Source organism: Fusarium keratoplasticum, chromosome 5 (genome assembly GCF_025433545.1).
Source record: "Fusarium keratoplasticum isolate Fu6.1 chromosome 5, whole genome shotgun sequence".
Taxonomy (NCBI): domain Eukaryota; kingdom Fungi; phylum Ascomycota; class Sordariomycetes; order Hypocreales; family Nectriaceae; genus Fusarium; species Fusarium keratoplasticum.
Window position 1 is genome coordinate 2196486 of NC_070533.1, and position 20752 is coordinate 2217237.

The following is a 20752-nucleotide window of genomic DNA, read 5'->3' on the forward strand; positions in this document are numbered from 1 at the left end:
CATTGCCCTACAACGTAGCCCGCGACCCTTCCTGCATCAAGGAACCGGTCATGACCTCGGGAACAAGACTTCCACTGCTCGACGGTGTCGAATCATGTCAATGCATTCACCGCCATCCATGTCCTCTCACATAAATCACCGTTGAATCTTTTTGTCTTTATTCATTTTGATTTTCCATTCTCATACTCCTCATCCATCCCTTTTCCAATATTCATCATGCTAAGCAATAACCCAAGACGCCCTTTCTTGGTCCAGGAAAATGGCAACCAGATATGCTTTTAGCTCAGGTCCATGAAAGGTACCTGATATAATGTAAGATACAATGAATGGGTAAGCAAGTTTGCTTGCTTGTTCGATTTGCTATGTCATTAAGCCGCGTTGTCGTACTTGGCGTTGTGGATGGAGATGGCTCTGAACTTGGGCATTAGCATCGACTTTCATTCCCTGGCATCTAGACAACAGGGATATCACTTACCGGCCACTGGGGTCCGACTGCTTGGACCAGGTGGGCGTCCAGCGCATAACCGTTGATGCGCAGTGGGGAGGGAAGTGCTCATCGAACATGCATCGGTACCAGTAACTATGCATCAACTGTCAGTCACATCCGTCACATCGTCTAAAAGGGCAAAACATACGCCTCCTTGGTGTCGGGAATGTCGTCGCCCCACTCAGGCTTGGGGTTCTTCATCATCTCGTCCGTCACGTGGGCCTCGGCGTTGTCCTTGAGCGCATCGATCCAGCCGTATCCGACACCGTCGGAGAACTGCTCCTTCTGTCGCCACAGGATCTTGTCGGGCAGGTAAGGCTCCTCGCCGGGCTCGTCGCTGGTGTCAAAGGCCTTTCGGATGATGTACTTCTCGAGTCTGTCCTTGGTGATCATCTTTTCCTTGGGGTCAATGTTCATCGAAGTCTCGAGGAACTGGTTATCTTGTAAGCATGTTTTCACAATCTCACCACCATGTCATCAACTCACCTCCTTGTCGAGGAAAGGCACACGGGCCTCAAGACCCCAGGCGGAAGTCGACTTGTTGGCTCTCAGGCAGTCAGCCAGGTGCAGGTTCTTGACGCGGCGGACAGTCTCCTCGTGGAAGGCCTCCCGGTTGGGGGCAGCGTGGAAGTAAAGGTAACCTCCAAAGATCTCGTCGCTACCCTCGCCGCTCAGGACCATCTTGATACCCATGGCCTTGATCTTGCGCGAAAGCAGGTACATGGGGGTAGAGGCTCGGATGGTGGTGACATCGTAGGTCTCGAGGTGGTAGATGACGTCGGAAAGAGCGTTGAGACCATCCTCAATGGTAAAGGTCATGACGTGGTGCTTGGTACCGAGGAACTTGGCGACCTCAAGGGCAGCCTTGTTATCGGGAGAACCGGGCAGACCGATGGAGAAGGAGTTGAGCTGGGGAAGGTAGGTGAGGGTGTCGATGTGGTCGTCATCGTCGATACCGACGAGGCCCTCGCCAGTGTCGGCGTTCTCGGTAGGGAAAACGTTGCCGTTGGCCTCGAGAGCCTGTTTTCGCAGTCTTGTCACCTCACGCTGGGCAATAGCGGCAGTCAAACTGGAGTCGAGACCACCCGACAGAAGAACACCAAAGGGAACCTCGGCCATGAGACGCTTTCGGACAGCCTTCTCGAGCGCATGTCGGAGGACCTTGTAGTCCACGGGGGTATCGGGCACCTTGGCGGGGTTCCACCACGAGGGGTTGAAGTAGCGAGTGGTCTCGCCGGTCTTGGAGTCATAGACGTGGCCGGGAGGGAAAGCGACGATCTTGTCGCAAACGGTGTGCAGGCACTTCAGCTCGGAGGCGAAGTAGACGGTGCCGGGCTCCTTGGAGGACCAACCCTGGTAGAAGGTGGTGATGCCGATGGGGTCGCGGGCGGCAATGGTGCGATCTTGCTTCTTGTCGTAGAGCACGAAAGAGAACATGCCATCGAGGTGGTTGGGAGCATCGGTGTCGAACTCGGTGTACTAATTGGAGCGCTGTGAGTCCGTCGTTCCTAGCTTGTCTTGAGTCCAGGTTCCTTACCAAGGGGATGATGACCTCGCAGTCCGAAGTGGTCTTGAAGTGGTACTGCTCCTTGAGGTGTCTTCGGATCAGACGGTGGTTGTAAATCTCACCGTTGACGGCGAGGATGATGCTATCGTCGGCGTTGGTCAGGGGCTGAGCACCAGACTCTGTATGAGGCGGTTAACGGGGAAGATGTTCCGAGATCGCAGGATGGTTTCACTCACCAACACCGACAATGCTAAGACGCTCATGGCAGAGGACTAGAGAGAAGGATTAGAATTGTACGAATCTGCAGTCTGGAGGCCAATTGACTTACTGGTGTGGTTGGAAATGATACTGCCGCCTGGACATGCGACTTAGTATTTGCGCTCGGGCGACGATCCGGACAGCCAGTTCACTTACTCCAATCGGGACCACGGTGTCGGATCCTGCGCCAAGGAGGTCAGTTTCGAAAATCTCTGTCAATTGACTCGGTGGGAGGACACATACTGCTTGGCAAGCTTAAGCGCAGTCGGCTTGAACTTTTGAACGTCGGGGTGACTGTGAACAGGCGCTGTGTCAGTCCCGTCATGATCATTTTTTATTTTTCCCTCCCTCCGCGGGGTCATGGCATGAATTGATGGCGGGGTTCCTCCCAATGCCCGCGCCTCGTGTGCCCCTCCAAAAACTCATCATCCAGGCACCGCGCGCGCAGAGGATCCATGTTCGCAGCAAAAAGAGGCGCAGGGGGGAGCTTGAGAGCGTACCGATGACAGGCGAAGATGCCACACATGATTGCGGTTGCGCACGACGAGTGTGAACGGTTGGAGAAGAGGTGTGGCGGTGATACAGAGGAGGGAAGGGGATGGGAACGAAGATGGGGACGGGATGGAAAGATTAATATTTAGTCCCTGCCTCGCCCAGCCCAAGTCCGAGAGGGCGCGGGCAGGGAAGGGAGGAGTCATAGCAAAAACTCCACCCTCCTTCCGCCGGTACAGGCAGAGGGAAAAAAAACAAGCGCAAGGCTACCGACGGTAATGGTCGAATCCAAGGTCAAAAGGTTATCCACACGCGATACATCTACTCCGCCGCCTCAATGGGTCTCGCCCGCGGGCTGCCAGCTGCTTGGACGAGCTTCTCTGTGGCCTCTCCACTGTTGATAGGAGCATGATTAGCCGGTAGGTCACATCACCCTTGGCTGCTTGTCTTGTTTTCTGTCAGCCTGTATGTCTGTCTAAGGTCTGTCCGTCACCTGCAGACGGGATAAAAAGGCCGCTAGGATCTGGATGGATTCTCGTTGCCGGCGAGGGTCTCTATCAAAGGTCGGAGAGAGAGTTGGATGGCCGACTTCGGATGGTAATTCGGCCATGTTCATTGGCGGCCGAATAATCTAACGAGAACCCCTTGATTGTTCGATAAGGAAATGGGACGGCCATGTGCCTGGCCTGGCCTGGTTCCTTTGCGTCACAACGTGACCAGCCATGGATGGGGGTCAAGCGAATGTAGGAACAAGGCGCTCATGGAGGGGCAATACCAAGAGCCAATGGCGAGGTGCTCACACCACGTTTCGGTCGACAACTCAAATTCTTGTTGCACACAATATTTCTCATCTGTATTTCCTTGGCTAAATACAGTAGCCAGATAACACCCATCAGCCCGTGGCTTCTTCGGCTGTTGGACGCCACCTTCGGTTGTATCGCCATTCAGGACATCCACCATGATAAAAAATGGTGGGGCAGATCCCAGACATCCATCCATTGCTGGTGGGCGTGGTCCGAAGACGCAGCCGCAATGATTCACGCCGACGTGGAATCTCGATCGCTTCAACCGACAACGGCTCTTGACATACAACGACAACTCATCAAAGAAGAATAAAACACTTGCTTGAGATTCCAAGGAAAACGCTCTCTTCGTGACTCGACCGACCACATCCCCTCTCATGGGCTGCGAGGTCCGAAACTAGGTACCCAGCTCACTGCTCATTGTCAACGCGAGCCATATCGTGCCGTGGTCTTCAACCACGGGCTCCCAAGTGAATATCCGCCTTGGTATTTCCCCAAACGCCGTAGCCTGAGATCCCTTACAAATAAAAAGTGTCTAAAACGCCTCTTCAACCAGCGCCTCTCGGTCGTTCATCAGGGAGTGGGGTTGTCGCGGACCAGACGGCGAACCCGCTTCTCGTACTCGGCGCGATCCTTCTTAAACAGGTTGTACGCCTCTGCCTGGGCAGGAGACTCGGGGTTCGGGTCGTTGAGGAGGTCCTGGATGCCCAGCAGGATCTGCTTGACGGTGATGGCGGGCTTCCATGCCTCCTCCTCGTTGAGGATAGACAGGCAAACGGTGCCTGAGGGGTAGACGTTGGGGTGGAACAGCGGAGGGACGAATTTGCCTGCGAGCGTTTAGTCAAGGCCTAGACTGCGTGTTGATCGCTTGTTACTTACACTTAGGAGGCTTTGTGGGATATTCTATCGCACAAAGGCGAGTTAGCACAGGTCACGAGAGCAAGGCTGTAGTCCAGGGACATATTTGCACTCACCGTCAGGGAAAGCGATGGTCAGCTTAAAGAGTCCGCCAGCCCAGATGGTGTTGTCCTTTCCGGGAATGCCGCACTCCCAGTTCTTGACATCGAGGATACCCTCCTTGGTACGTTGGGGCTTGGCATAGAACCCAAAGGGATGGTCTCGCCGCCACTGCTTTCTATCCAAGTCTCAGCATCATCCTCTGACTCGCGAATATCATGCAGAGCCTCACCTCTCTTCTTGTAATCGGTTCTGACACAGAGCCATGGTTTCGTTCTCGACGTCGGTCGGCGCGCGGATGAAGGAGGGGTGACTGCGGGTGAAAGAAAGGCGGGCTTAAGAGTTGCGGCGACAGCTTGCACGAGGCCTCGCTGATGTGTAAAGGTCGTTGACGACGATGGAAAAAATATCAGAGAGTTGTGGAGATGATTCAGCCTCTGCAGGTTGCGGTTGCAAGGAGTAAGTCGTTGCACCAGAAAAAGAGGTGACGGAACGAGATGAACGGATCAGATCGAGGCTGGAGCCTGACGGTGTTTGCGCATCCAATGCAATTCACGAAGCGATGGACGTCGGTGGATGATTCGATGAATGGCTGCACCGCCCAAAAGTCGCAGCCATGAATCGGGTCGGGTTGGTCCAAATGTGGCGCCAGCGCTGAGAGCACGTCCCCACGGGTCCGAGAAACCCCGCTGTGCGTAGGGGCCACCCGCCATTTCTAGTGAATCGACAGCGCTGTTCTTTGGCGGGGTGACCGCCAACCCGTCAGTGAGGGGCTTCACTTAGCTACCTAGGTAGGCACGGTAGCGCGGCCATCGTCGCCTCGGCTCAGGTCACTGGTTGGAGTCCATGAGCTTCCATCAAGACCGTACCTGCCTTGGTGTGGATGAAATTACTACCCAACTCTCGCAACGACGAGCCTCATCTATCCACGACATCTATTGCGACTTTCGCATCTCATCTATTTCACCTCATTTAACGGCATCAAGACTTGCGTCATCTTCAATCTCATATCTACTGGCACGGCCTGTCGCATGTGGGGTTTGTGAGCTTGTGAAGAAGAGTTGTCTCAGAGAAAGAGGAGCCGGTGACCATCATGGACGCAACCAAGGACACAGAAACTGCCAAGCAGGAGGAGGTCAAGCAAGAGCTCAAGGAGGCTGTCAAGGAGGAAGTGAGAGATGAGGTGAAAGAGGAGGAGAAGGCCGATATCAAGGCTGAGACTGTCGCTCCCCCAGCCGCTGCCTCTTCATCTGATACCCCAGTGGCCGACGCTCCGGTTGCCGATCCTCCAGTCCCTACTCCCTCGAGCATCACTCCTGTGCCAGCAGCAGAGTCATCCACAGCTTCTCCTCCAGAGACTAAGCCTTCGGAGGCCGCCGTAGCTGTCACTGCTGCCGCGGCGGTGACGGCTGCAGTTGCGACAGAGGCCGTAGTAGAGAAGGCTGCCGCTGAGAAGGCTACCACTGAAGAGACTACCGCTCCTCTTGAGCCACCAGTTGAAGCAGAAAAAGATGTTGAGCAGCCTTCCGAAAAGCCTGTCGAGAAGGCCGTCGAAGAGCCTACCGAGAAGCCTGCTGAGAAGCCCGCTGAGCAACCTACCGAAAAGCCTATTGAAGAACCCGCTGAGAAGGTTTCCGAGCAGCCTATCGATAAGCCCGCTGAACAGGCCGCCGATAAACCTGCCGAGCAGACGGCCGAGAAGCCTGTTGAGAAGGTTGTCGAGCAGCCCGTTGAGAAACCTATCGAGATACCTGCCGAGAAGGTCGCTGCTCCTCCTGCACCGTCGGCTGTCGAGGAGTATGAGGATGTCCCAGACCCCGATGAGGACGATCTGGACGACCTAGACGGTGTGTTCATCCTGGCGAGATTCAAAACCACCGTGCTTTTTTACTGACTCCCCATCAGATATGCTGGATGATTTCTCTGCTGTCAAGATAGAGTCAAAAAAGCCAGCCGCGCCTGCTGGTCCCAGTTCAACCCAGGCTGCCAAGGAGCCCGCTTCTTCCAGCAAGCAGCCAGAAGCCGATGATGCCTTCTCAGAAGAAGAGTTTGCCAAGCAGCTTCAGGCCGGAATGGCAGACTTGCTTGGCGAACTCGAAAAATCCGTAAGATGCTCTTATACTACATGTCTTGTGGACAGGTACTAAAAATGACTAGCCGGATATGCAGGCACAGTTTGAAGACATCTTCAAGCACATCGCCGCCGCAGAAGGGGCTGGTGACGCCCCTCCTCCTCCCGCGGCGGCCTCTGCCTCGGCTGGACCTGCGCCTAGTGCACCAGCAGAGGATGCTTCCTTTCAGGAGACGATCCGACGGACCATGGAGCGTATGCAAGCATCAGGTGACCAGGCCACGGCCGCAGCCGCCGAGGGGCCTGCCGACGACTTCATGTCCGAGATGTTGAAGCAGCTGTCATCTGGTGACCTGGGCGCCCTCGGCGGTGATGGCAGCGAGGAAGAGTTCTCCAAGATGCTCATGGGCATGATGGAGCAGCTCACCAACAAGGAGATTCTGTACGAGCCTATGAAGGAGCTTGACGACAAGTTTCCTGAGTGGCTCGCCAAGAACCGCAACTCGACACCAAAGGAGGACCTGAAGCGCTATGAGGAGCAGCAGTCCGTCGTGCGCGAGATTGTGGCCAAGTTTGAAGAGAAGACGTACTCGGACTCGAACGCGGCGGATCGCGAGTTTATCGTGGACAAGATGCAAAAGGTATGTGTATTCTCGTCTCTTCTTTGTGACTCTGGCCACTGACTGCCTGCTCAGATGCAAGCAGCGGGATCGCCTCCCTCTGACCTGGTTGGAGACATGGCATCCGCGCAGGAAGCTCTCAACCCCTCGGATGAAGCATGCAATCCTCAGTAGATCCGAACCTGGACATTCCCTCCAAGTCATCTATATACCCTTTCCCGAACAGTAGCTGTACACGCACAATGCTATGTCACTGGTATCGCCCAAACGCCTTGCCAAGGTAGTCCGTATAGCCCCAACTCCAAAATGAAAAGCAATTACAACCCTCATAAAACAGACCAAGATTCTCGTTCACTGCATCTCAGTATCCCCAGATTCGTCTATGCGGTATAGTGGCCCAGGGTTGGCGCTCTGTTGTGACTGTTCTTGAGCAATGAGCTCAGCAAAGATATCGTCATAGTCCTCGTCTGACAGTGCTGGCGAGGGTGGCCGCTGCGATGATGTTGATGTCTGATCTTGGTAGGATGCAAGCATAGCCTCGAGCTGGTCGTCCTCATCCATCATCATGTCATCTTCCTCTGTGATTTGGATTTGTTCTTGCTGGAATGCCATGGCATCTTCGATGTCTGCGTCGGTAAACTCGGGAGCGTCACGGGCCAGTTGTCCCTGGTCTGCGAGGTAGTTTGTCTTTAGGAACTGTAACATGTTAGTAAGTGTCGCGTGTATCACGTCAGAAGAAGGAGCATACCTGTCCCTCGATGTCCCGTCTCTGCCAGGCCTTGTCCTCACTCTTCTGGCGCACATTGTTCAGAAACAGGCGTCGCCTGCCTTCTTGCACATCCTCCCGCTTTCGCACAACGGGGTTCGGCCGCGTGGGACGTGATGCAAACTTGAACTTGATTGGCTGAATGGGTGATGACTGGATCTGGCGCTGGGGGTGCGAGTTTCTGTCAATGGGCGACAGTGGCGATGACGCGCGAATGGGGGAGGAAGAGAGCGGCGAGGGGACGCTGGGGCGATGGTCCCAGGAACCGGAGAAGATGGGAGTAGGAGCAAAAGACAGCATATTGTCGGCTGTTTGGTTCTGGTTTCTCCGTTGCATAGAATTCAAGAATCTGATGTGTTGAGGGAAGTAGAAGTGGATGGATGATGGAGAGTGGGATGGGTCGTGTAAAGAGGCGTCCAGCTCCTGAAGTGAAGTACTCAACGCGGTCGACGCGAATCGCGCAGTCACGTGACAGAGCGCGAACCCTGGAGGCGTGTTAATTAAAGTGGGGTCCCCCCCTCCGACCATCGCATCTCATCGGACTCCGTAATGTACAATGTACCCACCCGAGTCGCACCCGGCCCCAGCCGAATTGGCCGCCCCTCGACTGGCTGGCCTGGCCTGGGCAGACGGAGGTTCATCGGTGAATCGGCACACCGAGCAAAAAACTTGGCTTGGGGGTGGTGACCTCGACATGACCTGAGGCAAATTGTTTACAGTATTTCTGCTTTTCTTTCTGGCTGGCAATTTCATGTTGGCTGTCGACTTAGAATGAGGAACCTCGCCCTGCCGCTACCTTGTCCTCCTTGCTCAGTGCCAGTGCTCCCATGAAGGCCTTTTCCGTCTCGGCCCTTGCGACCCGTGTCGCCGCTCGACCATGGACCTGCTCGACCTGCCGGAGCCAATTGGTCCGCAGTAAGGCCTTCCAGAATGTCAGAGCAAAAGGCTTCGCCTCGGGGAGGTCCTCGCGAGGTTCCAATGGCCGGAAAACAGGCCCCAACCGCGCTGTTCTGTATGCCTCGGCTGGCGCTGCGACTGTGGGCGCGAGCACCCTCGCCTTTACCGACGATATCAAGAGCAGCTACGAGGCGGCAGAGCGGACGGGCAGAGTCGCAGTTGCGCTCGCCGTGTGTATCAATGAGTAAACGACTATCTGACGCTCCAACAAAGGCTTGAGGCTAATTGGGTTTTTCAGTTACCGAACGACGTTGAATGCTAGAGAGACGACCGTAGACGAGCAAGAGCAAGATAACCTGCTAAACGCCTGCCATAAACGATGCGCCGAACGAACTCTTGTTGTACTAGAAAAGAATGGCGGAATCTTTATCAAACTCGGCCAGCACCTGGTACGAACGACTTGACGATTCTCAATAAAAGCCGCGCTAATCACCACCATGAACAGAGCGCCATGAACTATCTCCTACCCCCCGAGTGGACCACCACATTCATACCCCTACAGGATAAATGCCCCGTGTCGTCGTTTGAGCTGGTTGAGGAAATGTTTCGCAAAGATACGGGAGAGGAACTCTGGGACTACTTCTCCGAATTCGCTTCCGAGCCTATCGGGGCTGCCTCTCTCGCCCAGGTGCATCTCGCTACGATAAAGGACTCGGGTCGAAAGGTGGCCGTCAAGGTCCAGCATCCGGAACTGGAGGCCTGGGCTCCCCTGGATCTCGCTCTCACCAGGTACACCTTTTCGACCTTGAAGCGGTTCTTCCCCGAGTACGATCTCGAATGGCTGTCTTCCGAGATGGACGTTTCTCTTCCCAAGGAGCTGGACTTTCAAGAGGAGGCCAACAATGCCCGGCGGATGAAGGAGCACTTTGCAAAGATCCCCCATTTGCCGCTGGTTATCCCAGAGGTGATATGGGCCAAGAAGCGGATCCTGGTCATGGCCTGCGAGTCTGGACGACGTCTTGACGACCTGGAGTTTCTGGACAGCAACGGCATTGACCGTGATGAAGTGTCAGCTACACTGGCCCGCATCTTCAACGAGATGATCTTTGGCAATGGTGCACCCCTACACTGCGATCCTCACGGTGGCAACATTGCCATCCGCAAGAACACTTCTCGTCGGTCTCTAGGACGGGGCCCCAACTTTGATGTGATCCTCTACGACCACGGCCTCTACCGTGACATTGACCTTCCCCTGCGGAGGTCATACGCCAAGATGTGGCTCGCAGTCATTGATGGTGACATGGACCGCATGAAGAAGTACGCCCACGAGGTGGCCGGCATCGAGGACAAGGACTTTCCCCTCTTTGCGTCCGCCATCACTGGTCGTGACTACAGCATCGTCAGCAAGTCTGGCTCTATTCTTCAGACTCGCACAGCCGATGAGGAAAAGACCATGACTGGTGCTCTTCAGGAGGGTCTCATCGTGGACCTCGTCCAGCTCCTCAGCCGCGTTCCACGCATTATTCTCTTAATCCTCAAGACCAACGACCTCACCCGCAGCCTGGACGAGAACCTCCAGACGAGACAGGGCCCTATCCGTTCCTTCATGATCCTCGCCCGGTACTGCACCCGCACCGTCTTCCACGAGCAGCTCGACGAGATCCACCGAAACGGCTCCTTCCTCTGGCCACTCAACGCTATACGGGTTTTCGCTGCCTGGGTGGGCTTCATGCGTGTAGAGGTCAAGCTGGAGGCGTTTGAGCTGTGGTTGTTTGCCAAGAGGATGCTAGGACTACGGAGCGTCGAGTTTTCGGGGGCGGCGTTGTAAAAAGGGAAGGGAATACAAGAAAGACATAGACGATATATCAGTTATAGAACTGCACATATAATTAGCTGTTTCAAGCAATAGAGACGAGCTCTTGGATGATGGCATTTGTTGGTCATGGTTGTGGTGTTGTCTTGGGTGTGCTTGTTGTCAACTCTATGCGTGCAGAAAAGGACTTGGGAACAAGGAGGATTAACGGCCTACATGGGTATAGAGGCGTCTCATCATGTTACAGAGTTCCATTGATACAACCGGGATGGAGAATGCGTCGTTCAGCTCCAGGCATCACCCGCGCTAATCAAGCCAAGTCTGACCGTGAATTATTGCGGTGTAATTACATACCATACATAACAGCGGCTTCACCCCTGCAGAACAGACGGTAACTTGGTCATTTCCCCTCCAGATAACTGTAATTGACAAGCACAATATGGTTCTCCTTTCTCTGCCTCAGGAGCTGTTGCTCAAAGTCGTCAAGGAACTTCATCTCGCAGATGTTGAGACCCTAGCTCAAACCTTCAACAGACGCATCCACGCCACATGCATGCCCTTCCTGACCAAGCGCATAGCCGCTCGCAAGCACTCCAACCGCATGAAGGAGTGCTTCGGCACTCATGAGACTAGCGGCCACCTCTACAAGCTCAGCGGGGATGTAGCAGAGCAGCTGGGCTTTGACGGGGTCGACGAGATATCGATCCCCGAAGGGCCTACAAGCGTGGAATACCTGGACCTCAACGGGGACCTGTCCTGGATGGAGCCGCTCGACCCGCACACGGCGCAGAGCATGGAGCCATATCACCAAGGCCCTGCTGCTGAGGATCCGAAGCTCATCGACAAGCTCATCGCTGACGCTGAGAAGCTCGGTCTAGAGCTGCCGCCTGGGTTTGTCACCTTCATGCGCAGCGAAGAGTTACAGTACCGGATCCCCTCTGCCCAAGCTGCATATTTCACCCTCGCCGAGGACGGTTTCCGCAAGTGTCCCGACAAGCTAGACAACGGTCTTGGGGGCTACATCATCCGGTTCTTTGTCGACCAGCAGTGGTGCTGGGTCTGGAACCTGTACCTATATCCCGGCGGCAGCGCCGTGCTGGGCAGCCCTGTGGATCTCAACTGCGATCCCAAAGAGGCGGCCGACCAGCTCCTGGAGGAGGGTAGGGCGACGCAGGAGGAGATTGACAAGGCTAAGGAAATGGGGTTTCCTCTCACCTATGCAATGGAAAACGATCTCGTCTTGCATAGCCTCGGCTTCGAAGAGTTCCTGGCGACGACGTACTATGAGGAGTTGATGTTTTTCGTCATGCATGAGGAAACAAAGGTTTCAAAGGGTCTGAGAGATTATATTGATTACAACTACAGGAAGAAGGGGGGGCAAGCCAAAAAGGAGGAGGTCCAGCAGGAGCAAGTTGAGACACCTAGCTAGAGTCCGAGTTTCTATGCTCTTTTCGCAAATGGCATTGTATTATCTTCCTACCTTGACCTGTGCACCAGTTCCCCTGAGCTGATCAGACTAATAATCCAAGCAGCATCTACAGGATCATCTTTCTAGCCAGGCAAAAGGTATACCAGGAAATCATTGATGGAAGGAAGCACCATCACGAACAACCCCAGGGTAGCAATATCTTCAAGAGAATAAGACCTCCAAACGGCAAAAAGAGTGGTTCCGCCCGGGATCGAACCGGGGACCTTCTCGGTGTTAACGAGATGCCATAACCAACTAGACCACGGAACCGTGTCTTGTTGTTGATGACCGAATCGGAATTGGAGGCTATTCACCAGAGAGAAAGAGGACCGTTATCGTGAGACCCACTCCACAACGGGGCTTCAAAACTAGTCGATCCACAACCCTTCTCTCCTCCTCTCCTTTCTCTCTCTCCCACCACGCCGGCACATGTTCTGCATGTGCTTCTCGCCTTCCATCAAGCAGAGGTTCCGTGGTCTAGTTGGTTATGGCATCTCGTTAACACCGAGAAGGTCCCCGGTTCGATCCCGGGCGGAACCACTCTTTTTGCACTCCTCCACAACTATCACCAAAACCCTCAACTCACCCACAACCCCACGCTTCTCTTTTTTTCCCACCTCCACTCCAACTCGACGGGGTCTTGAGCAGCATACGCATCTCTTGACGTCATCAAGCAAACGGGTTCCGTGGTCTAGTTGGTTATGGCATCTCGTTAACACCGAGAAGGTCCCCGGTTCGATCCCGGGCGGAACCATCCTTTTTGCTCTCCTGGCCCATAACTCACACGTAAATACTTCGCAGACTTCTCGGATGCTTCTCCTTGCTTGTTGAGAAGTGGTTGAAGGACTGGTGGCTTGGTGGTGGTTGAGTCTTTTTTGCAACTCGAGACTAAAACGCCAACCCGGGTTGTGGGTCTCACGATTTCTCGGAACTCACAATCAACTTCACCAAGTCTTTGGCAACTCCATTTCAAAGCGGATAACTCGTGACTGGGCATGAAGTTTGTTAGAGGATGAGATTTTCCAAATAGCGACTACTTGTATTCAAATGTGCTTGTTGGTAGTATATTCTTTGGCTCGGGACTTTGCTGTCAACACTTGTCGGAACATGCGGCTCAAGGGCGTTAGCTACACTCAATGTCATATGCTGTCAAGTATCTACTACAGTCGTCACAAGTTGAATCATGCATATCAGTTTGAATACCAGTTTGTTGAATCAATAAGTCTCTTCGTTATCAGGTACAATGCCATGCATATCATGATGCCTCATGCGCTGTACAACCCCAACTCCGTGCCAGGATATCTACATAGGTTAGTCTCTAAACAGTCATTCCCTTGCCCTTGTGTTTGATACACCAAACTCCGTTTCATCCAATGCCATGTTACTCAAAAGTTCCTCTGCCCAGTAGACCGCCCACAACGCCAATTCTCCTCTCGGCACCCTTGACCTTTCTCTCCTCTCTCCTCCGCTCACTCTCCTCCAGCTTCGCCCTTCTCTCACTGTCACGCGCGAAGGCGTGCACGCCGCTTTTCTTGGTGGCACCCTTCTTGATCTTGGCTTCTTCTCCAAACCCACTTGTTGGTGTAGAAGTTCCAGAGCTTGTTGTGGAAGTTGACCCTGAGACAAGCGAGTTGGTTGTCGCACGGCGAAGTAGGGCAGGCACCTTGAATGAAGATGTCGAGGACGACCCGAATGCCATACGCCCAGTGCTGACCGACGATGAGTTGTTGCGCTTGAGACTAATCCTGTCAACGACGGCAACGCGGCCGCGGCGGGGATTGGGTCCATCATTCTCCTTCTCACTGTGGCCATGAGGAGCAGCTTCTTCTTCACCCTCACTGTCCGACCCAACCTCGGTAGCGGGAATGACCGACCCGTGAGGCTCCTCCAGAAGGTTGGAAAGAGTCTCACGGACTTCGCCAATGTTGGAAGGCTTCTTGCCATCCTTGGTTCTTCGCATGTGGGCAGGAGGTCGGTTGTCCGCAGAGCCAAGTGTCTTTCGTGGCTGGCTATCAGGGACAGTGTTGGATGTGTTGCTGTCTTCCTCCTGAGACTGGGACTGCTGTGATGACTCGTTTGGTTCCTCTGGGGCGTCCAAAAAGTCCATCTCATCGTCACTGCCCCGATCTTCAATGGTTCGCAGGAACGCTTGGTTACCAGGGTTCTCGGCAATCTTCTTCACACGCTCATCGGCAAACAGTGCCTTCTGCATTTTTGCAAACTGGCGACGCTTCATGCGCCTGCGGGCCTCACCATCATCGTCCGAATCATCGAGATCATAGCCCGCACCACGCTTGCGGCGAAGCATGCCAGTCGTGATGTCCTTGAAAAGCTTTTCAACTTGCTTCTCATCCTCTGCACGCTCGCGATCACTATGAAATGTTAGAATATGCTTCACCAGTAGAGTCAGATTACACTTACGCATAGAAAGCGGCAAGTTTGGCCTCGTCGACGTCGTTTCCGGCAGCATCGTCGATAATCTCCTTGAGCGAGGCGACAGATTCGTTGTCACTGTCCTCACCGTCCGCACCACCGAGACCAGCGTACTCATCCTCAGATTCCTCGGCCTGCTCCTCAACCATTTCCTTAGCCTTGCTCTTCTTATGGTTGAACGCCTCTTGGGCCTTGCGCTTCTTTTCCTTCTCCGCACCCTCCTTGAGTTTGCTGAAGGCAGTGTTGGTGTTCTCGGCAGCTGTGGGCTCTGGTGTTTCTTCGATGCGTAGAGGAGTCTCCATTCTGCGACGAAGACGTCCGCGACGAACCAGAGGCGAGTCTGGGCCAGCCTCCTCAGTATCAGCCATCACAGTATCGACAGTTGAGACAGGGACTTCAATGAATCTGTCCTTCAGGGGAGTGTGGTCCTGAAGACCACCATCCTGGGATAGCTCGATCATCTCGGAAAGCTGTGTGCTCTCCTCTCGCAGCAAGCTGTCAAGGCCACGCATCTGAGATTGGGAAAAGTTGAGTTTAACGCCCTGGGTTATCTTTTGTGTGTCGTCCTTCTGACTATCCATAATCATGTCTTCCATCGGCTCGTCCATGGTGGCTGAGAAGTTGGAATCCGGGAAGTGGTCGAAGTCGGGCATCATGGATTGGGTCGGGCCATTGGCAGAGTCCATCTGACTATCGTCCATAGTCCCAGCAAAGATCTGGGTCAGGCCAAGACCAGCAGGCCCCTGAACGGGTAGGCCTGGGATGAAGGTCTTCTTGGCTGATCGAAGCACTGATGTAGGGGCGGCAGGGGACTGCGTGTTGGGAACAGTGGGTGATGTATGCACAGCGGCCTTGACGGCCTTCGGTGTCGACTTGACGATGTCTTCGTCCTCGTCGTCAGAGATAATGGCGATGGGTTTCCGCGTTCGTCGCTTGTGCAGGACTGGGAGGTCGTCTGCATCTTCATGAACGTCCTGGCTGACAAGAGGAGTTGAGTCCTCAGCATCGTCGGCAGATGCTTCCGATTCCGCGTCTTCTGCCTCAGCCTCGAGTAGAGGGTTGCTGTCTGCCTCTTCATCAGACTCTTCGTCCTCCTCTTCAGATCCAGACAGCTCAACAGCTGACACCTCTGCATCAGCTTCATTGCCAGACGCCTGGTATTCCTCGTCGTCGCTGTCATCCCAAGCAAGGGGATCAACCTCTCCATTCTCCTTCTTTTCCTTCTTTGCAGCAGCTCGCTCTTCCTGCATAATCTTCTGTGCCTCCTCTCGTGCTTTGGCAACAATGTCATCGACCTCCTGCATCTGGCGCTCGCGCTCCTCTGCAGTCTGGATAACGACACCCTGGGCCTTGAGCATCTCGATTCTCCGCTCACGCTCCACCTTGGCTTGCTGACGGGCCTTCTGCTGAAGGTAGGACTGAAGTTCGCCTGCAGTCATGCCGTGATCGTCTCGTCGCCTTGTCTCCTTGCCAGGGGACTTGAGTTGAGCAAGAGCTTTCAAGGTATGGATAGAGTTGTGCTCTTGAGCCTTCTTGGAGGGAACATTGTCGAAAACGGCTCTGACCCGGTCCTGAACGGTTGTGGTGATCTCAAGTTCATCATCCGAGTCCAACATGGTGACGTTGACTCTAGCAGGAGGAAGCTTGACGCGAACCTGGCGACGAGGCTTTTTGGCGGGTTGCTGGCGATCAGGGATATCGATGGCTTTCCCTTTGCCCTTGTCCAACTTGAGCTTGGTAGACTTTGCCAGGCTATCGGGGTTTGGCAATTCCATGTCCTCGTCGACCACCTCGGCCACGGGCTCAGCAGCCTGCTTGGCCGCCGGCGGCGAGCTGGGAGGTGTTTCCGCATCCTGCATCTCAACATCGCTGTGAGGCGTGGCGCCCCTGCTCGAGCTAACAATCTTGGGTTCTGGCTCGCCAGCAGGACGGTAGTTGAAGCGCTCGAACAGGCTGTTCTTGGTGATCTTCTTCCTCGTCTTGGCCTCATGTGTGAGCTGCATGTTTCTCGCCATCCTCTGGGTTTCCCGGTTCATCTCCTCGATGGCCTTCTTGCTTGCCTTCCTGATCTGGGGTCGGTCGGTTTGCGTAAGCCGGCGGCCACCCTCATCGTCAGTGATGCCGGAGTCGTTGTCGTCCGAAGCCATTTGCTCGAGCTCCTGCGCAAGCTCCTCTTGCCGGGCAAGTCGCTCGGCCTTTCGTGCTTCCTCGGCAGCCTCTTCGGCGCGCCTCTCTCGCGCCTTGCGCTCGGCGAGTGCCATGAGACGTTCCTTAGGGGGCAAGTAGCCTTCAGGGTCGGAGTCGGCGTGGGTTGATTTGGAGGGCGAGGGACGAACGGGTGATGATACGAAAAGGGCCGGGCTGGGTTCTCTGGACGCTCGAGTTGAGCCATTGGCAGCTGGTGATTGTGGTGCTCGGCGGAATAATCTCCGGGGAGCAACGGGGAGGTCGTCCTCTTCCGACTGAGCATCGGGCATATCGGCATTTTGCTCTTTCTGTGCCTCCTTCTCGAGCTCAAACATCTTCCTCACGCGGTCTCGGGCTGTTGTTTTCTTGTTGTTGGTTGTGGCCTCTGCTACCTGTGGTGCCTTGGTCGCGGCCTGCATCCTCGACGCGAGCCTGCCGCGAGGTCTAATCTCTTCCTCGGACTCATCATCAGATGCATCCTCAGTTTGTGTAGATAATTGTGTGAGGTCGATGTCTCGTTTCCGCTGTGGCGACTTGGTCTTTGTGGTTTCTTGTGAAGGGGAGGCTTCGTCGTCGCTGCTCCCGGCTTCTAGGAGGGCTTTGAGCTGAGCTCGCGGTGATAGTTGCGGTTGCTCTGGTGACCCGACTGACGACGCAGGGGACGAAGATCGAGGGGTAGTAGCCATGGTTAATGGCTGTGATGTTGAATTAAAAATCGTATGAAAGAGGCAGCATGTGAATATAAACAAATGTATCGCTTAATCGGTCAAGTTTTGGAGGGGCTGAGTGATGTTGATGAATTGATGGATGAGAGTGTGGATGCGGATGGTGGGTGTGGAGGAATTGGGAGGTGGCTCTCAAAAGGTGTCAGTGCGTGGTGGGGAGCTTTACGCGACGCGTGGTTTAAGAGGCGTTGGCGATACGCGACGCACCACAACCGCGTAAAGCACGTCGCGAGCCACCAAAGCCACATAAAAACTCCCTGTCACAATGGTTGCTCCGTGCACGCATTCATCGATTGCCGCGGTTCAGAGCATTTGACATTTTTAACAAGGCACGGGCCAAACTTGGACATGGGTATTAAGCGTTGTCATGGCATCAAGGGACTTGGCATGAGAAGAATGGACATGTTCAATTTAGGAGCCTATGAATATGTAGTTGATACTTGTCTCTCCTCCCTTTTTTTGTTCTTTTATGTTGTCTCTTTCAGTAATGACTGTCCTAATTCCTCCTCTTTCATTCTATCCAAAAGATTGCACCAATTAAGCATGCAATGCTTAGAAGAGCTTGTGCTCAAGGGTCATGTCAGACTCGGGCTCAAGACCGACACAGGCGCGGAAGATGTTGGTCAAAGCCGCGCGCTGCTTGGCAAGAGCGTTGACAACCGGAGTGCCGGGAGGAGTCAGAGGAGCCTTGAGCATGTAGCTGAGCACACTCAGGACGCTGTGGAAGCTCTTGTACTCAGTGGTGGCAGCTCCGTCAGTAGACGCAGCCTTCCACTGGATACGAGACATCATCTCAGCAATGATGACCAGGTCGATGATCAGGGGAGAAGCAAGGAGAGAGTCCTCGCAGATGTTGAACATCCTATTTCCTGTTAGCAAAGTTCACATCATAGCACAATTATCAACTTACGAAATGGTCTGGTGGCCACCCATGAAAATCTCAGCGTAGTACTCATCGAGAGCACGCTTGTTGTCGGCAACCGCGGGCATGTACTTGATCACAACACAGTGGTCGGGATGCTCACCCTTCTTGTACAGCACGTGGTTAGCCTCGACCATGTCGTCAACGACATTGGACTTGGAAATCTCCTTGGAGCGGAACTGCTTCTGGGAGCTCAGGTTCTTGCCGTCATTGTTGCCAAGATGGTTGTAGCTGGCAATAGAGGTCAACTTGATACCGGCGTTGATGAGGAAGTCAACAAGGGCCGACTTCATCTTGGTCTGGCCAGACTTGAAGTCATCACCACCAATGAAGGCGTTGTGCTTCTCGGCAAGCTCAATGGCACCAGGGACAAAGGTGTTCTGGGGAGAACCGTTGATGAAGGGGGCGCCCTCAAGGATACAGGCGACAGCAAAGACGGTCGAGGGAGCAACCTCCTCATGACCTTGCTCAATGGCCTTGAGAAGGTTGTCGGCCGTGTCGTTGACACCCTGGATGAGGTCGGCATATCGCTCAGTATTGGCAGTCCACATGACAATGACCTTGTCAAGACCGTTCTTAGCCTTGAAGTCACGAATGTCCTTGCGGAGCTGCTCAACGTGAGCCATGGAAGCCTTGGTACCCTCGAGGACGTTGTCGGCGCGATCCTCCTGGTTGGCAGCAATGAAGTCAGGGTAGTAGATGGAGGGAAGAGGAACCATCTCGGCCATCTCCTTCTTGACCTGGGCCTTGAGGGTAGGCTCAAGGACCTGGGCGCGGTCCATGGCCTGAGCCAGGTTCAGCTTGCTAATGTCCCAGCCGCCAATGACGAGGTCGTTGGGGTGGACCATGGGCAAGATGTTGTGGAAGGGGATGTTGACCTCCTGGTGGGTCTTGGCATCGGTGCCGAGCTTGAGGGTCGAGCCCATGACAACGGAACCATAGTAGTTGGACTCGCGAGGACCCTCCTTGGTCTCCCAGGAGAGCTGGCGGCGGTTGGCGAGGATGCCGGCGGTGACGGTGGTACCGTTGTTGCCGCCCCAACCGACCAGCATCATGCCGACCTTGGGAATCTTGCGGTCGACCTTGAAGTCGTAGAGGGTCTCATTGGGAGTAGCAACATACTTGCCATTGGCGTCAACGTCGACTTTGGTGGTGCGGTAGGTGTACTTGGAGCGAATCTCCGCATCAGTGTAGGTGACATTGGGGGAGTTGACGGTGAAGAGGTCCTGGTGGGCCGAAGAGCCTCGGCCGTTGGTGTAAGCCCCGTTCGAGGAGCCCGTGCCGACTTCCGCGTGAGGAGCCATGGTGAGCGAGTGGCTTTTAACGTGGAAGTTTGCGATTTACGTAGATTGGACGGGTTCAGATTTTGATTTCGACCTTTACTGTTCAAAGGTCGAGTCCGCTGAGCCTCCGGAATCGGCTGAGCAGCGGGCTCCTGCGAACGGGTGGTGAGTCCTGGAAGGGGGTCAGCATTGTGAATTCCGGTTGTGGTTTTGACCATCATGAGGAGTGTCCTCTGAGATATCGAGTCTTGACATACGAGTTAAGGAGATTGGAAAACGTCTTGACGACTGTAGTGACCAAGGTTCGGTGCCTTGGTCCTCTTGTAAGAGTTTGTTTAGTTTTGGCGGGGTGGTTGTCGCGGGGTAGCGGGGTAGACAGCAGTCGAGGTGATATGGGGTTTTAAAGGGTTAAAGGGGTTGAAGGTGTTTGTTAAGAAGCTTGATGTATCTGAGAGTTTTGAAAAGTGTTGTTGGTAAAGTAGAAGAGTAGAATCAGAAAATCCACGGGATGGGGAGGGTTCAAATACGGCACATGAGATGGAGACAAGCAGCAGGTACTGCCACGTTTGGTTCCCCATTGTGGGTTTTGGGCGGTGAGCGCTGACGACGCGGCGCTAGCGGAGTCGCGATAATCTAGCGGCTTGCGGAGCGCCTGCGGAGGGCTCGGGGGGGGACAATTGGTTGGGCCTGGGTAATGTCTTCTGTATGTTTGTGGACACTTCTGCACAGCCGAAGGCAGCAGGCTTTCCCATAGGGTTGGCAGCGTTGGGATCGGAGGCGCGGAGGATCCAGCCAAGAGCTTGGAGAGAGGATGGCTTCGACTTGATTTTGTAGCTACATTGAGAACTAAGAGCTGGCACGCGAGCACGTTTGACTGTGAAGACTTGTCTTGATCTTGAGCTGGTACATTTAGAGGCAGTCTCGGCAATTGAGTTCAACATGACACCTCCAGCCCTCCAGTCAAGTCATGGCTGACCCTGCCATCATGCAGAGTGCTTCCTTTTGCTCCCCCCTCCATGCACAAGAAGACCCGTCTTGCCGAACGAGTGGCCTGAGCCCCTGA

General features: G+C 54.4%; 8 protein-coding genes across 8 annotated transcripts; 3 read left to right on the top strand and 5 right to left on the bottom strand.

Moving 5' to 3' along the window:
* Positions 1 to 368: 368 nt before the first annotated feature.
* Positions 369 to 2778, bottom strand: NCS57_00731200 (uncharacterized protein; the record flags this gene model as incomplete). The annotated part of the gene is made up of 10 exons (XM_053057166.1): positions 369 to 411; positions 476 to 580; positions 636 to 919; positions 974 to 1966; positions 2025 to 2173; positions 2231 to 2266; positions 2323 to 2349; positions 2409 to 2434; positions 2496 to 2546; positions 2753 to 2778. 10 exons carry the CDS (start codon positions 2776 to 2778, stop codon positions 369 to 371), a joined length of 1740 nt encoding a protein of 579 aa, XP_052913361.1.
* Positions 2779 to 4120: 1342 nt separating this feature from the next.
* Positions 4121 to 4771, bottom strand: NCS57_00731300 (uncharacterized protein; the record flags this gene model as incomplete). Its single annotated transcript, XM_053057167.1, has 4 exons — positions 4121 to 4374; positions 4427 to 4450; positions 4522 to 4682; positions 4737 to 4771. 4 exons carry the CDS (start codon positions 4769 to 4771, stop codon positions 4121 to 4123), a joined length of 474 nt encoding a protein of 157 aa, XP_052913362.1.
* An 826-nt stretch (positions 4772 to 5597) lies between these two features.
* NCS57_00731400 (uncharacterized protein) lies at positions 5598 to 7369 on the top strand (the record flags this gene model as incomplete). The annotated part of the gene is made up of 4 exons (XM_053057168.1): positions 5598 to 6351; positions 6410 to 6609; positions 6662 to 7216; positions 7271 to 7369. 4 exons carry the CDS (start codon positions 5598 to 5600, stop codon positions 7367 to 7369), a joined length of 1608 nt encoding a protein of 535 aa, XP_052913363.1.
* Positions 7370 to 7546: 177 nt separating this feature from the next.
* Positions 7547 to 8348, bottom strand: NCS57_00731500 (uncharacterized protein; the record flags this gene model as incomplete). The annotated part of the gene is made up of 2 exons (XM_053057169.1): positions 7944 to 8348; positions 7547 to 7891 (listed from the first exon to the last, which is right to left on the bottom strand). Exons 1-2 carry the CDS (start codon positions 8295 to 8297, stop codon positions 7547 to 7549), a joined length of 699 nt encoding a protein of 232 aa, XP_052913364.1. The 5' UTR covers positions 8298 to 8348.
* Positions 8349 to 8788: 440 nt separating this feature from the next.
* On the top strand, positions 8789 to 10686 carry NCS57_00731600 (ABC1 domain-containing protein; the record flags this gene model as incomplete). The annotated part of the gene is made up of 3 exons (XM_053057170.1): positions 8789 to 9102; positions 9157 to 9307; positions 9364 to 10686. 3 exons carry the CDS (start codon positions 8789 to 8791, stop codon positions 10684 to 10686), a joined length of 1788 nt encoding a protein of 595 aa, XP_052913365.1.
* Positions 10687 to 11110: 424 nt separating this feature from the next.
* On the top strand, positions 11111 to 12100 carry NCS57_00731700 (uncharacterized protein; the record flags this gene model as incomplete). Its single annotated transcript, XM_053057171.1, has 1 exon — positions 11111 to 12100. The coding sequence occupies one exon, from the start codon at positions 11111 to 11113 to the stop codon at positions 12098 to 12100; it is 990 nt and encodes a 329-aa protein (XP_052913366.1).
* A 1420-nt stretch (positions 12101 to 13520) lies between these two features.
* On the bottom strand, positions 13521 to 17445 carry NCS57_00731800 (MRC1 domain-containing protein; the record flags this gene model as incomplete). The annotated part of the gene is made up of 2 exons (XM_053057172.1): positions 13521 to 14511; positions 14561 to 17445. 2 exons carry the CDS (start codon positions 17443 to 17445, stop codon positions 13521 to 13523), a joined length of 3876 nt encoding a protein of 1291 aa, XP_052913367.1.
* A 591-nt stretch (positions 17446 to 18036) lies between these two features.
* NCS57_00731900 (Inositol-3-phosphate synthase) lies at positions 18037 to 19710 on the bottom strand (the record flags this gene model as incomplete). Its single annotated transcript, XM_053057173.1, has 2 exons — positions 18037 to 18346; positions 18395 to 19710. The coding sequence occupies 2 exons, from the start codon at positions 19708 to 19710 to the stop codon at positions 18037 to 18039; spliced, it is 1626 nt and encodes a 541-aa protein (XP_052913368.1).
* Positions 19711 to 20752: the final 1042 nt, after the last annotated feature.